The sequence below is a fragment of the Pan paniscus genome, chromosome 7, assembly GCF_029289425.2.
Source record: "Pan paniscus chromosome 7, NHGRI_mPanPan1-v2.0_pri, whole genome shotgun sequence".
Taxonomy (NCBI): domain Eukaryota; kingdom Metazoa; phylum Chordata; class Mammalia; order Primates; family Hominidae; genus Pan; species Pan paniscus.
In genome coordinates, this window is record NC_073256.2 from 126,692,452 (window position 1) to 126,707,810 (window position 15,359).

At 36.1% G+C, this 15,359-nt stretch overlaps 1 protein-coding gene across 1 annotated transcript in view; it reads right to left on the minus strand.

Annotated features, from left to right (window-relative positions):
• Positions 1-15,359, minus strand: part of NUDCD1 (NudC domain containing 1) — a 91,780-nt gene that overhangs the window by 73,244 nt on the left and 3,177 nt on the right. The window contains exon 2 of the mRNA XM_003821755.5: positions 6,350-6,504. Within this exon, the coding sequence (XP_003821803.1) occupies positions 6,350-6,504 (155 nt within the window). The remainder of the gene's footprint in view (positions 1-6,349; positions 6,505-15,359) is intronic.

A 15,359-nucleotide genomic window follows, 5' to 3' on the forward strand; every position in this document is an offset into this window, starting at 1 on the left:
TTACAAATGAAATCCAGTAACTGCCCCTTAGACCTTTAAGTACAAATTAAAGAGGCACTATAAGATGACACTCTTTTAGTAACAGAAACAAATTAGCTTTTCAGGTAAATACAAAACAAATTATTACAGAAATAATTTCCTAAATATTAAGAAACGGAACACATTACTTTAAAATAAGCCATAATATATAAAATAAGGATGTATTAAAAAACCAAAGTTTAAACACATTTTTGCTTTCCCAAGGCATTTTCTACTTCCTTAGCACACTTCTTTCCGAGGGACATTTCCCTAAAATTAAGGACTGTAAACCTACAAGTTAAACTTTTTTGTAAGTAGTGTATTCTGTCTTTATAAACCAGTATGTAGACCTGCTGCCACCTGCTGGCTCCAGACAGTCTGAAGACCTAGCAACCTATGGCTTTCAAGTGTTGGGTCCCATAGCATTCACTTTTACTACAACAGTTCAGGTTTAACAAAGGTGGTCATTTGTACATCAGTCACAGAAAAGGAGCCTGTCTAGGATTTGTGCACGTGTGCCTTTGATGAAAACAAAAGAAAACAAAAAAAATTATTAAACAATAAAATGGATATTGGAAGAGCTGTTTTCTGCTATAAGCCAATAGTCTAGTTAGTGGTCAACATTCTCTACCTGCCTGCACCTGACAGAAACTCAGAGTAGGTTGATCTCATTTGTGGCTGATGAGAAAAATAATAAGAAATAAGTGTAGTATTCTTCCGTATCCCAGGTACAAAATTTCTTAATACCTGGTCATCCCTGGACCACAAGCGAAACCACCTGAGGTGCTTGATAAAATGCAGGTTCCCAGTCCATGACCAACCCTGACAATAATGAATCAGAATTTTGGGAAATGGTACCTTGAAATTAGTTTTTGTTTTGATCAATTACTCCACAATTATTCCAAGGTACAATATGGTCTGAGAACCAAAGAAAATTAAGCAGAAAACAAGCTGTAAGAAACTAAAACATGGTTCTTTAAAAATAAACTAATACCCTTCCTAAAGCTTGATTAGGTAAAAAGAGGAAAAATATAGAAAGGAAAGAGAAAAGAGAGAAAAGACAACAATAATCTTAAGAGCATAACGCATGCAACTTTATAGCAGCATATTTGGAAACCTAAGAGGAAACTGATGGTTTCCTCTAATAAAAATACATATTACAAAATTACCCTAGAAACACACTTTGAATAAACCCATTACTGCACAAAAAACTGAACAGGTGATTAGAGAACTGGCACTGAAAATGATAATAGAGACCAGGAGCAGTTGCTCATGGCTGTAATCCTCCAGCACTTTGGGAGACTGAGGCAGGCGGATCTCTGGAGCCTAGGGGTTCAAAACCAGCCTGGGCAACATGGTGAAACTCTGTCTCTATTAACACATAATATCCGTCTCTATTAACAAGAAATAAGGAGAACTGGTAGAGCACTGTGGCATTCTGGAATAAATGAGTTTAAATCCAGACTCTTACAAACATCCCTATGCCTCAGTTTCCTCAACTGTAAGATGTGGATAATAATAGTATCTGGTATATCAGGATAATATCAGGATATTATCCTATGAGAAAGGATCCACAGGATCCATTGTTCTGTGGATTAAACAGTTAGTACGTGTAAAGTGTTTAGAATTGTTCCTGATATGTAATAATCTCTATGCAATAAAAGTTACCTGACATTATGATTTATTCTTATCATACAGTTCTACTGCTCTCAAAGAAGGAATATGTGCAAAAAAAACTAGCCAGTGTTTGTCTCCCATAAAGTGATACCCCAAGGCATATGCCAGTAATATCTCTTTATATTTGCATAATGCCTTCCACTTTTCAAAGCATTTTCACACACCTTGCTTTAACGTCTAAAAAACCTTATCATTATTCTTATTTTCTATGAAACTGAAGCCAAGGATATATGGAGACTGCTGTACCCTTTTTGTCAGCTACATATTACCATGTAATAGTTACCTGTACACTCATATTAGCACCTAAAAAGTATAACATATAAGTTACCTGAACTTATATGTAGAAGTATAAGTACTTGAACATGTTAAAAGTAATGGTAAAACCGTTTTTATTTTTGCACCAACCTATACATTAGTGTCCTACACAGAGTAGGTTTTCAATAAACACGTTAAAATGAACTCATTTGGTAAGTCTGTCTTAAATGTCTAGTTCCCTTTTGACCAACTACCCTACCTCCCTAACAACACGTATTAGAGCTACATTACATGTGCCACAAGATATCTATGGAAAAGTAAAATAGATTATGAATATGGATGGTATACAAAAATTAACACTTTCAGATCTACCATAATGTCATCTGACTTCTTGAGTCAGAAAATTGGTAGAATAAATGTTATTGGCAAACTTTATGGTACAGCAAATGCTATCAACAAATGCCCTATTCGTTAACACAAAAAGGATTAAGGAAAAACTTTCATGCACATACACACAGAACTCTACATCAAAATCTATTTGATCATTAAAATTTATTTGATCAGAGAGATCAGAGCATAGCCACTCATAAAAATGCATGTCCTATCACTTTAGTTGGCTTATACACATTGGGCCTAGATAGTAATCCTTAGTAGAACATGGGGCTAGCAAGAAAAAGCAACTAATATCTAAGAGTAAGAGGCCAGATTGCATCTCCTCTGATCCAACAAGCAACAATCAGAATTTTACACTATCTGTTTTAGGAGTCACCTGAAGGAAAATATTTATTACCAGGAAATGTCTAACTCCTTTCTGAACATTTTGAGATAAACACTGCATTGCCAATACAGAACTCATACCTACACTTGGATTATATAACAGGAGGAAGACCCTATTCCAAAGCCAACTTCCAACAGTAATAATGAACTTTACACAGCTATTATCCATTCAACAAATATACTGATCAAGCCTTCTGCTGGGTGCTAGAACCCATGGCCTCGTCCAGTGGGTGGCAAACTACAGTCCACAGGCCAATTCCTGCCCATTTTATGTTTTTTTTTTTTTTGAGACGGACTCTTGCTCTGTGGCCAAGGCTGGAGTGCAGTGGTGCGATCTTGGCTCACTGCAAGCTCTGCTCACTGCAAGCTCTGCCTCCCAGGTTCACGCCATTCTCCTGCCTCAGCCTCCTGAGTAGCTGGGACTACAGGGACCTGCCACCACGCCTGGCTAATTTTTTGTATTTTTAGTACAGACAGGGTTTCATCGTGTCAGCCAGGATGGTCTCGATCTCCTAACCTCATGATCCGCCCGCCTCTGCCTCCCAAAGTGCTGGGATTACAGGCGTGAGCCACCACGCTCGGCCCATTTTATGTTTTTGTAAATAAAGGTTAATTGGAACACAGCCACACTCACTTGCTTATAAACTGTCTATGGCTGATTTCACACTACAACAGCAAAAGCGAGCAACAAGAGACTATCTGGCCCACAAAGCCTAAATTAGCTGGCCTTGTGCAGAAAAGCGTATCAACCTCTAGACTAGAAGAAATTCACAGCACATGTAGATTTGAGAGCCAATGGTGTGAATATTCCTAGGGGAACAGAGGTAAGATGTCAAGGCAAGCTTGCTAGATGACAAAATGGTTACCTGGGACTTAAGTAAAGATTGCAAAGCAGACTGACACTGAATTAAAAGTATGCTCCAGGTAGTTAATCAATGAGAAAAGGACCAGAAGAAATAGGATACAGCGCATGTCTCAGGAACTGCAAGAGTTTAGTATGGCTAGAATGTAGTATACAAAGTGCTGTAAGACAAGGTTGGAGAAAACTCGGCATATAAACGTATATGCAAAGATGAAAAGTTTATTTTAAGAATATATATCATTTCATCAGGGAGCCTGCCCCAATATTCACGTAGGTTCTTTTCTATTTTCCCTAAGCGTCGGCCAGCTTGAGAAATTAAGGGACAGAGTACAAAAGAGAGAAATTTTAAAGCCGGGCGTCCGGGGGAGACATCACATGTCGGTAGGTTCTGTGATGCCCCACTAGCCGCAAAAACCAGCAAGTTTTTATTAGGGATTTTCAAAAGGGGAGGGAGTGTGCGAATAGGTGTGGGTCACAGACATCAAGTAGTTTACAAGGTAATAGAATATCACAAGGCAAGTAGAGGCAGGGCGAGATCACAAAACCACAGGACTGGGGCGAAATTAAAATTGCTAATGAAGTTTCAGGCACCATTGTCATTGATAACATCTTATCAGGAGACAGGGTTTTGAGATCAACCGGTCTGATCAAAATTTATTAGGCAGGAATTTCCTCTTCCTAATAAGCCTGGGAGCACTATGGGAGACTGGAATCTATTTCACCTCTGCAGTCTCGACCATAAGAGACGACCACGCCCAGGGGGGCCAGTTCAGAGACCCACCCCCAGGTGCACATTCTCTTTCTCAGGGATGTTCCATGCTGAGAAAAAGAATTCAGCAATATTTCTCCCATTTGCTTTTGAAAGAAGAGAAATATGGCTCTGTTCCGCCCAGCTCACCTGCGGTCAGAGTTTAAGGTTATCTCTCTTACTCCCTGAACAATTGCTGTTATCCTGTTCTTTTTTCAAGGTGCCCACATTTCATATTGCTCAAACACACATGCTGTACAATTTGTGCAGTTAATGCAATTATTACAGGGTCCTGAGGCGATAGACATCCTCCTCAGCTGACAGGATTAAGAGATTAAAGTAAAGACAAGCATAGGAAATCACAAGGGTACTGATTGGGGAAGTGATAAGTGTCCATGAAATCTTTACAATTTATGTTTAAGAGATTGCAGTAAAGACAGGCATAAGAAATTACAAAAGTATTAATTTGGGGAGCTAATATATGTCCATGAAATCTTCACAATCTACGTTCTTCTGCCATGGCTTCAGCTGGTCCCTCCATTTGGGGTCCCTGACTTCCCGCAACATCATTTTGTGTTTATACTTGCAAAAAACAACAACAAATAACCTACCACATCTGGAAAGACACACAAAACCAATAAAGACATTGCAGGGGAAATAATGGATACTGGAGATAGGATAGATAAAAGATGGGATCAAGGAGGCTTCACTAAATACCTTTTATAACTTTTTTGTTTTTTAAATTACATGAACACATTGCCTATTTTTAAATTACATATTAAAAACATGGATTTTGCCATGAAGGAAATATTAAAAGAATTTTAGCAAGTGATAATATTAAACACGCAAATTAGACAGACTACTCTGTAGATGCAATGCGCAGGAGGGCTAGAAGGAACAGAGTACTTAGGAAGCTATTAACAGATTATTGGCTGTTTGAAGCAAATATATTAACAATGTATTGTGGAGTTTCCAGCATATGAAGGTGAAAAACATATGATAAAATTAGCTCAAACAATGAGAGGGTAAGTGAAAGGAATTATATTGTTGTAAAGTTTTCACATTGTTTTTAAAGTAAAATAATATTAATTAGAGGCAGACTGTGGTAAGTCAAGGAAAACACTATAACCTCTGTATCAATCATTTAAAAAATAATAATACAAACAGGTTTAAATAAAAAGCCAAAAGAGGAAATTAAATCGAGTTCTAAGGACATTTTTTTTAAAAAGAAAAACTGTGATTAATTCCTCCCGCAAAAAAGTAGGAACAAAGACACCAAGGAACAAAGAACAAACAGGGCATAATGAGAAGAGCAAGATGGTAATATTAGCCCAAGAATATTGGGAACTAGATTAAATTAAGTATAAATGTAAGCCCTCCAATTAAGAGAAAGATTGTCATATGGAAAAAACAAGAGCCAACTATATGCTCTTTATGACACATACTTTAAAAACAAGAACACTGATAAATAGAAAAAGCATATAAGAAGAAAAATACTAATTTACAAAAATCCAGAAATAACTGTATTAATACCAAAGAAGATTTCAAGACAAAAAATATTCACAGAACCTAGAGATAAACAGAGACATTTTATAATGCTAAAAGAATCAATTCAGTATAAATAAAACAATTCTAAATGTTTGTACCAATTAACATAGTTAAAAATACATAAAGTAAAAACTAAAACAAAAGCAAATTCACCATTATAGTTGGGGACAACACCTCACATAGGAAAAGCAGACATGAACAGTTACATCAGTATTAATAATATATAAAATCCATGAGAGTCGCTGCCCAATGGTGAGAGTGGAGGTGAGTAAGTGTAAATAACAGGATCAAAGAGAAAAATTAAAATTGAAATAAGAAATGGAGTATTACGTAGATAGGATTCCATATACTACAGGTATGTGCACCTCACTTCTCTGGATATTAGATTCAAAAGGGAAACTTAATTATCAAATTTGCTTGATATTACATACATATATTAATTATTACATACATGTTTCTCTTACCAGCATTACTGTTAAATTCATAATTCTTCCAAGGGTATCAATATAGTAGACACTGTCTTGATACCATGAATCACAGTGCAGGTAATTATACATTCCAAAAGCATGCATGTGTTCCAGTGTATATTGATCATCTCGAAGTTTTACCTCTGCCACAGCTGAAATACAAGAAAAGCAAACATAAACATCAAGAGTTTTGCCTCAGATAGTTTCTATCTGTAGAATGCCTACAAGGCAAAAAAAAAAAAAATCACAGAATGCCAATCACAAAGGCCTTCAGGACAATTCAGTATATCATTCTTTCAAAGATAATTTCTGGGTACTGTGTACAGAGGATAAACAGTAAGTAAAACTGATATGGTCCCACGTCCTTACAAGACTTAGAATACAGTGGCCACAGGAGATAGGGCTTTTTATGTCATGACCCTCTTTTAGGCACCTCTAATAATTATGAATAAAAATAACAGAAATTCTAAAATTGAAGAATCTACCATTTCCAGGAAAATGTTAAGCCCAATTTATGAAGTGTTTATATACTTTAAAAATGTTTTAATATACTATTATCTCATTCATTTTAATACACATTAAGAAATTAACTTTTAAAATCTCATTATACAGTTATATAAATAAATGTATACACAAATAATGACTTCTCCAATGTTATACTACATCTTTTCCAAGGGTACAGAGCAAAACAGTATCACAGCTGGACTAGAAACAAGATCTCCTACTTACAGAACAGAGATTTCTTCACTTAAGCATTAGCTGCTTCCCTAGGTTTAAATCTAGCAAATGTGATCTCTTCCTCCCACTCCTCCTGCCCTTTCATGAAGATAGAAACTTTCATGGCTCAGAACTGCTCATGATCTGGAATTAATTTCTGCCCCAGCAGGAAACATACAAATGGATTATGCTGAGCCAATATCCTACCCTAATATAAAACTCACTTTACTGTATTCTGATGGCAACTGTTTTCTTCCTCCCCCAAATGCTCACCTGTTCCCACTTCCAATACCTGCTTTGAGTCCTGTCTGACTTATATTCATTTATACAGAAACTAATATAAATTTAAAAATAAATAAATAAAATTTCAATAGGCATCGATGACACAGTGATGAGCCAAGAATGGAATCTTGCCAATTAGCACTTATGATACAGTGAGGAAATGGGCATTAGTCAAATAATCATATAAATCTTAAATAATTTTTATGAAATAAATTTTATATAATTAAATTGTGATAAAGAATAATCACTGGGTACCATGAGAACACATAATGTAAGAGTTCTATTTGGGGAGATTAACAAAAGCTTTCCAAGGTTTGAGCCACGACATAAAAGATAAGAAAGAATTAACTTAAGAAAAAGTATTTTAACAAGAAGGTGAAAGACTTCTACAAGAAAACTACAAAACATTAATGAAAGAAATTGAAGAGGACACAAATAGACATCTCATGCTCATGGATCAGAAAAATTAGTATTGTTAAAATGACTATACTACTCGAAGCAATCTATACATTCAATGCAATCCCTATCAAAATACCAGTAACATTCTTCACAGGAAGGAAAAAAGCAATCCTAAAATTTGTATGGAACCACAAAAGACCCTGAATAGCCAAGGTAATACTGAACAAAAAGAACAAATCTGGAGGCATCATACTACCTGACTTCAAAATGTACTACAAAGCAATAATAACCAAAACAGCATAGTGCTGGTATAAAAACAAACTTATGGGCCACTGGAACAGAATAGAGAATTCAGAAATAAATCCATGTACATATAGCCAATTGATTTTTGACAAAGGTGCAAAGAACATACACTGGGAAAAGGATACCTTCTTCAATAAATGGTGTGAAAATTGGATATCCATAGCAGAAAAATAAAATTAGACTCCTATCTCTCATCATATGCAAAAATCAACTCAAAAACTATAAAAATACCAAAAAGGAAACAGAGAAGAAATGCTTCAGGATATAGGTCTATGCAAAGATTTTATGGTTAAGACCTCAAAAGCATAGGCAAGAAAAACAAAAAGACAAATGGGATTATATTTAACTAAACAACAACAACAACAAAAATACCTTCTGCAGAGCAAAAGAAACAAACAACCTAGTGAAGAGACAACCTATAGAATGGGAGAAAATATTTGCAAACTGTTCAATCATAAGGAATGAAAATTTTTTTTGCTGTTGAAGCAAAAAAAAAAAAAGTCCCATTATAAAGAGGGCAAAGATCTTAATAGACATTTCTCAAAAGAATATATAAATAAATAGCCAACAGTTACATGAAAAAATGCTCAACATCACTAATTATTGAGGAAATGCAAATCGAAATCACAATGAGATATCATCTTCCTGTAGTTAGAATGGCTATTTTCAAAAAAATACAAAAAAAAACAACAAATGCTGGCAAGGATGTGGAGAAAAGGGAACATATAATCTGTCAGTGGGAATGTAAATTAGTACAGCCATTATGGAAAATAGTAAAGAGGTTTCTCAAAAAACTAAAACTATAACTACTATACCACAATATGCACTCCCACAAATGAATATTTATCAAAACAAAAGAAAGTCAGTATATCAAAAGGAATACCGTCACTTCCATGATTATTTCAGCACTATTTACAAAAGCCAAGACATGGGGGAAACCTAAGTGGCCATCAAAGGATGAACAGATAAAGAAAATGTAGTATACACACACACTGAAATACTATTCAGCCATAAAAAAGAACGAAATTCTATCATTTGCAGCAACATAGATGGAACTGGAGGTCATTAAGTGAAATAAACCAGGCACAAGGCCAGGCGCCAAGGCTCAGGCCTGTAATCCCAGCACTTTGGGAGGCCAAGGCAGGCGGATCACGAGGTCAGGAGATTGAGACCATCCTGGCCAACATGATGAAACCCCGTCTCTACTAAAAATTCAAAAAACAAATTAGCTGGGTGTGACAGTGCGTGCCTGTAATTCCAACTACTGGGGAGGCTGAGGCATGAGAATCGCTTGAACCCAGGAGGCAGAGGTTGCAGTGAGCCGAGATCGCTCCACTGCACTTCAGCCTGGGACAGAGTGAGACTTCATCTCAAAAATAAATAAATAAAATAAACCAGGTACAGAAAGACATCATACACGCAGCTAAAAAAGTGGATTTCATGGAGGGAGAGAGTAGAAAGATAGTTATCAGAGGCTGGGAAAGATGGGGGTGGGGGATGAAGGGAGGTTGCTTAATGGGTACAAATATACAATTAAAAGGATTAAGTTCTCATGTTTGATAGCACAGTTGGGTGACTACAGTTAACAACAATGTATTGTGTATTTCAAAACAGCGAGTACCAAAATAGCTAGAAGATTTCAAATGTTCCCAACACAAAGAAATGGTAAATACTGAAGTTGACGAACACCGTAAATACTGATTTGATCATTACACACTGTATGCATGCATCAAAATATAACATAAAATCCCAGTTTATCAATTTAACATATTTTTAAAATAAAAAATACACCTATATACATGCATACCCACTCCTCTACTTTTCCAGACAGAAGGAAAATCTGTAAAAAGTAGGAAGAAAAACTTGTGTTCAAAGAACACAAAGAAGGCCACACTGTTCAAAGAAGGCCACACTGGCCGAAATGCAGAGCAACAAGGGGACTTGTACAGGAAAGGTTGCAATAAATGAAAACTCAGCAAAACTGGATTATGAATGGACTGTATTTATTTTTTTTGACAAATTCAATTTAAAAGAATTCATTAACAGTTTTTAAGCAGGAGAGTAAAGTTCAGATTTGAGTTTATAAAAGAGTACTTATAACTACAATATGGAAAACAAATTGGAATAAAGCAGGGTAAATCCAGGAAGATCCACTAGAAAGCTATTGCAATCATCTGGTTGAGAGATAATGGAAACATCTCACAGGTAAAAATCCAATTATGATAGATTTGATAGAGGTTGAGGAAACATATAACACCACTTATTTTATAAGCAACAGTTAGAAATATGTATTCTTGGTTTTCTAGCACCACTGTGTGGATGAAACTCGATACTGCAGGAAAACTGCATGGTAACATAAGGGCCTGAAGCAGTAATATTAGACAACGATATAACAAATACATTTTCTTCATATCTGTGCAAAGACCTCTGGGCAATCCTGAACAAACTGGAGGCTTCTTAGACATCAGTCTTATTACAACAATTCATGATTGTTTCATTCCAACAAAATAATTTATATAAGTTATTAAGACACAGATGTGAGTCTAGGCCATATTACATGCTATTTTGTAAAATCTCTATTAACGCATAGAAAAAGGACACCTCTCTGGCCCCAAATGAGAAAGGAAAAGTTATCACATGATGATGACCATGTCAATTATCTTGATTATAAAAGTGGGAGGCAGAGCAACTGAAAGTAGAAAAGCAGTGTCCAGAATGTGACAGTTCTTAGCTACTGGCAGAGCTCTTTTGCAGAGTTCTCCCAAAAAAAGAAGTAGGGGGCAGCGAGGCTTCAATCTCTGCATAGATCTTTGTAAGGGTTGAAGAAGAGGAACTTTTTACAGAGAAGCCAGTGTAGTAAATATTTTATTATTTAATGATACCTTGCATTGAAAATAAAAGAGCTTTGCTGAAAAATCTGATAAGGATTAGTCTTCTAAAAAGAACTTAGGGCCTCAAAAGAAGAGTCTCCCTTAACATTTGCCCAAATACTTACCGAAACTCAAAACCTAGTTTTTCACACATGAAAACCACAAAAGCCTCATGGGACCTCAAAGGGCTATAGTTTTTCATTCATAAATTATTTATTGAATATCTACTATACGTACCAGACATTGTGGTTGGCATTGGGCACAAACAGTGAATAAAACAGACCTGTCTCCTGCACTAATGGTGCTAACAATGATATTCATTACTGTTTCTTGGCTTCTCAAAATACACTATTACTTGAACCACATGATATTGCCAATATTTAACTCTTTGACACCAATTAAATATGATGCAGTCTAATATTTACATAAGCAAAGTATAATAATCTTTAAAAAGGGGGAAGAGAGAGGCCAAGAACGTTAACTTACAAAGGTCACTTCATGGACCACTTATCTTCTAGAATCAACCCAGTAAGTCTTCTTTTCACCTAGTTACTGAGCTTGCTATTTATCTATGAAGGTGTAAAAAAGTAAAAGTACAAGTCCACAAATTCTAAAGCGAGACTTAAAGAACACGGGAGGACCAGAGTTAAGAGCACTGCTCCCATAAAATTATTTTATGCAATACTTCTCTGACCTCAACACATTCATGTGGGTATTTTCCCCATCTTTTCCTCCATAAGGGTAGAGATGAGTTTTATAGTCAACTCTACATAAATACAATGGTTACGTGGCTTTTCCCTCCCTTTACTCTAACTGTAGTGTAAATCTTCACCAGCTTTTCTTCCCTCTGCTCTGAAGAAAGAAAAAGGCCAGAGTGACCACAAAGATCATTAGGAAAAGCATGAGCTTTAGGGTCAGCTTTGCCACTGATGAATAACTTGGTTAAGTTAGCTCATCTTATTGCCCATTTCCTCATCTATAATAAAGGTTAGTAATACTAATTGTACCAAAACATTGACAAGCTTCAGTCGAAATATGCAATGTATTTACTATCAATGCATGGCACATAAGATTAAGCATTGATTTCCCTGTTCCTTTTCTCTCATTCAAGGCTAATTCCCACACAGGTGTTTATGATTCAATTTTCTCCTGCCAGAAGTTATCTCCTCTCCACTGGTGTTTCTCCTCCACTTACATATGCTGAAACTTCCCCACTCGCAAAATAAACAAATAAAAAAGGCTTCCTTTTCTCTGCCTGGCCGCTAAAGCAGAGCTCTCCCCTACCTTGTTCTTCTCAAACTTCTTTAAAAAGCTGTTTATACATCCATTTTCTCACTATACTCATTAGCCCTTTTCAATTGTTTCTAGCTCTATTATTCTACAGAAAATATTTTTTCACTTAAAAATATACATTGAATAACTTTTGTTTGCAGCCAACATGGAAGAATAGGAACCAGATTTATCTTTCCACCAGAAACATCCAATAAGATGAAATAAACCAGAGAAAGTTAAATGAAACAACAGTTTTCAAGACATCAGACATAAAACAACAAAGGACACTTATGAGATTAGCCCCACCACCAATCTAGTTTACTGCCTTGAGGAGTTTCCAGACCACAGCACAAAGAAGGGAAAGTGAGGTATAGTCAACTCTACATAAATACAACGGTTACATGGCTTTTCCCTCCCTTTAACTGTAGTGTAAATCTTCACCAGCTTTTCTTCCCCCTTCTCTGAAGAAAGAAAAAGGCCAGAGTACTTGTATGCAGAGTTGACTTCAACCTCCTTGAGTTGAAGAAACTAGGCTGCTACTCTGTCATTAGACAGAGTAGCAGAGAAAAGAGAGATGCAGAGAGAAGCCCAGAGATCTGAGAGTCTGCCTCAAGTACTCAAGAGTACTAATGGCATGTGTTTGAGGAGATTACCCCAGGCTACAGAAAGAACCATCTGAAAGGGTTGAAGAGAAATCCTGGGCACTCACATAAGGCTAGGAACCATAACTGCTCCCAATAAGCAGAATGGAGAAAACCCTTAATTTGTGGGATACTGGGTAGTGTACACAGGAAAGTCTTGCCTCGGTAGTGGGAAATAACCCTAGACTGAGCACTGCTCCTGATCGGACTAACAAATCATAAAAGCAAGAACCAATGGAATTAATCTGTTTCCAAGTAACTCAACTATATCCCGGAAAAAAAACTCAAGAACATTATAAAAATACAAAAATAACCTGCACCTAAGAAGGTAAAATTCACAATGTCTGGCATCCAATCAAAGATTACCAGATATGCAGAGAGGAAAGAAAACAAAATCCATAATGAAGAGAATTACCAATCAATAGAAGCCAATATAAAACTGACATGGAAGCTACAATTCACAGAACAAGATGTAAAAACAATTATTGCTACATGTACTCCATGTATGTTCAACATAAGTAAGTAGAAGCAAGAAAGATGCAAAAGATTTAAATCAAACTTCTAGATGTGAATATTACAATGTCCAAGATGAAAAATACACCAGATGGGATTAACAAGAGATTAATATTACAAAAAAAAAAAAGTAAACGGAACTAAAGGCATGAAAATGGAAACTATTGGCAATAAAACAGAAAAAAGTATGAAGAAAAAATGAAACGGGCATTCATGAGCTGAGGCCAACTTCTGTGATCTAAAAATGTGTAACTGGAGTCTTCAAAGGAGAAAAGGAGGGGAAAAAGTTGGAAGAAATAATAGCCAAAATATTGCCATTGATCTTGATAAAAACTGTATGTCCACAGTTTATAGCCCAACAAACCCCAAACATAAGAATCATAAAGAAAACCACAGCTGGCCACAATATTATCAAACTGCTCAAAACCAATGTAAAAGAGAAAAATCTTAAAACAGAAGAAAAAAGGCATGTTATGTATAGAGCAACAAAGATAGGATAATGTGAGATTTCTCATCAGAAACAATATAAGCAAGACTGAGGCTATAACTTTAAAGCATTGAAAGAAAAAACTGTCAACCTAGAATGCAGAAGGAGCAGAGAGATGGTTACAGAAGGGTACAAGGAAACTTTGGGAATGATAGCTAAGTTTAGTATCTTGATTGTGGTGATGATTTCACCGGTGTATACATATATCACAACTTCTTAAGTTGTACATTTTAAATTTGTAGTTTATTGTCAATTATGTCTTCATAAAGCTGTTTAATTTGTGAGACAAATTTATGTCCTACTTACCAGGCATGCTCCAACCCTGGAGATAAAGCATTGAAAACGATGGACATGGGACCCTTCAATACAAAATCAATAATCTTAGCAAAGAAAACATACTGGATGCTACGAAGTATGATAAAGTCTATGAAGTACTGGTTACTATGGCAACGTATAATACAGATTCTATAGTGTAGATTCTGACTAGTCAAGAAAGGAATCCCTGAGGAAGTAACATGTAAGCCAACATGAAAGAATGAAGTATGAATTAGCTAGGTGAAATATAGCTGGGAAACATATAAAAACATATAAAAAGACTTGTACTAAATGAAGATTCTAGGAAAAGGATATTTATAAATGCCTAGGAAGGGAATTGCCGGATCAAAAGACAATTACAATTTGATTAAAAATAAGTTTTTTGTTTCGTTCTTTGGAATAGAAAAAGACAAAGTGACATTTACTGCTTATGTAGCAAAGGAAATCTTGGTACAACTTAATAACATTATTTAAGACAAGAGAATAAGCCTCATTGCATCAAGTTCTTGACACCAGAGACCACATCATCTTTACATCTTAAATGCAGTGTTTCAGGTAGCCAAGGTGCCCATCAAAGGTTTGTGGAACTAAAGTGAACTCCTTCAGTTAGAATAAAAGAAATCAAATTACCAGAAGCGCCTCAATTATGCTTCACTATCTCTAGAAATGATAGTTTTTAAACAAAATAATCTTTTTCGTCATCCTCAAGTAATTCCTAATGAAAAACTCATCATGTGAACTATTGCAAAAGCCTCCTATTTGCTGTGTGCAGTCATCTCATCTTCCAAACTCAACCTCCACAGAGTCTGAGGTAAGCTTTTCAACTCCCGTATCTGTTCATGTCCCTTGTACTTAAAATGTGGTACACATACGCCATGGAATACTATGCAGCCATAAAAAGGAACACAATCATATCCTTCAAAGGGACACGGAAGGAGCTGGAAGCCACTGTCCTCAACAAACCAACAAAAGAACAGAACACAAAACACCACATGTTCTCACTTGTAAGTGGGAGCTGAATAATGAGATCACATGGACACAGGGAGGGGAACAACACACACTGTGGTCTGTCAGAGAATGGGGTAGGGGGAGGGAGAGCATTAGGAAAAATTGCTAATGCATGCTGGGCTTAATACCTAGGTGATGGGTTGACGGGTGCAGCAAACCACCATGGCACACGTTTACATATGTACCAAACCTGCACATCC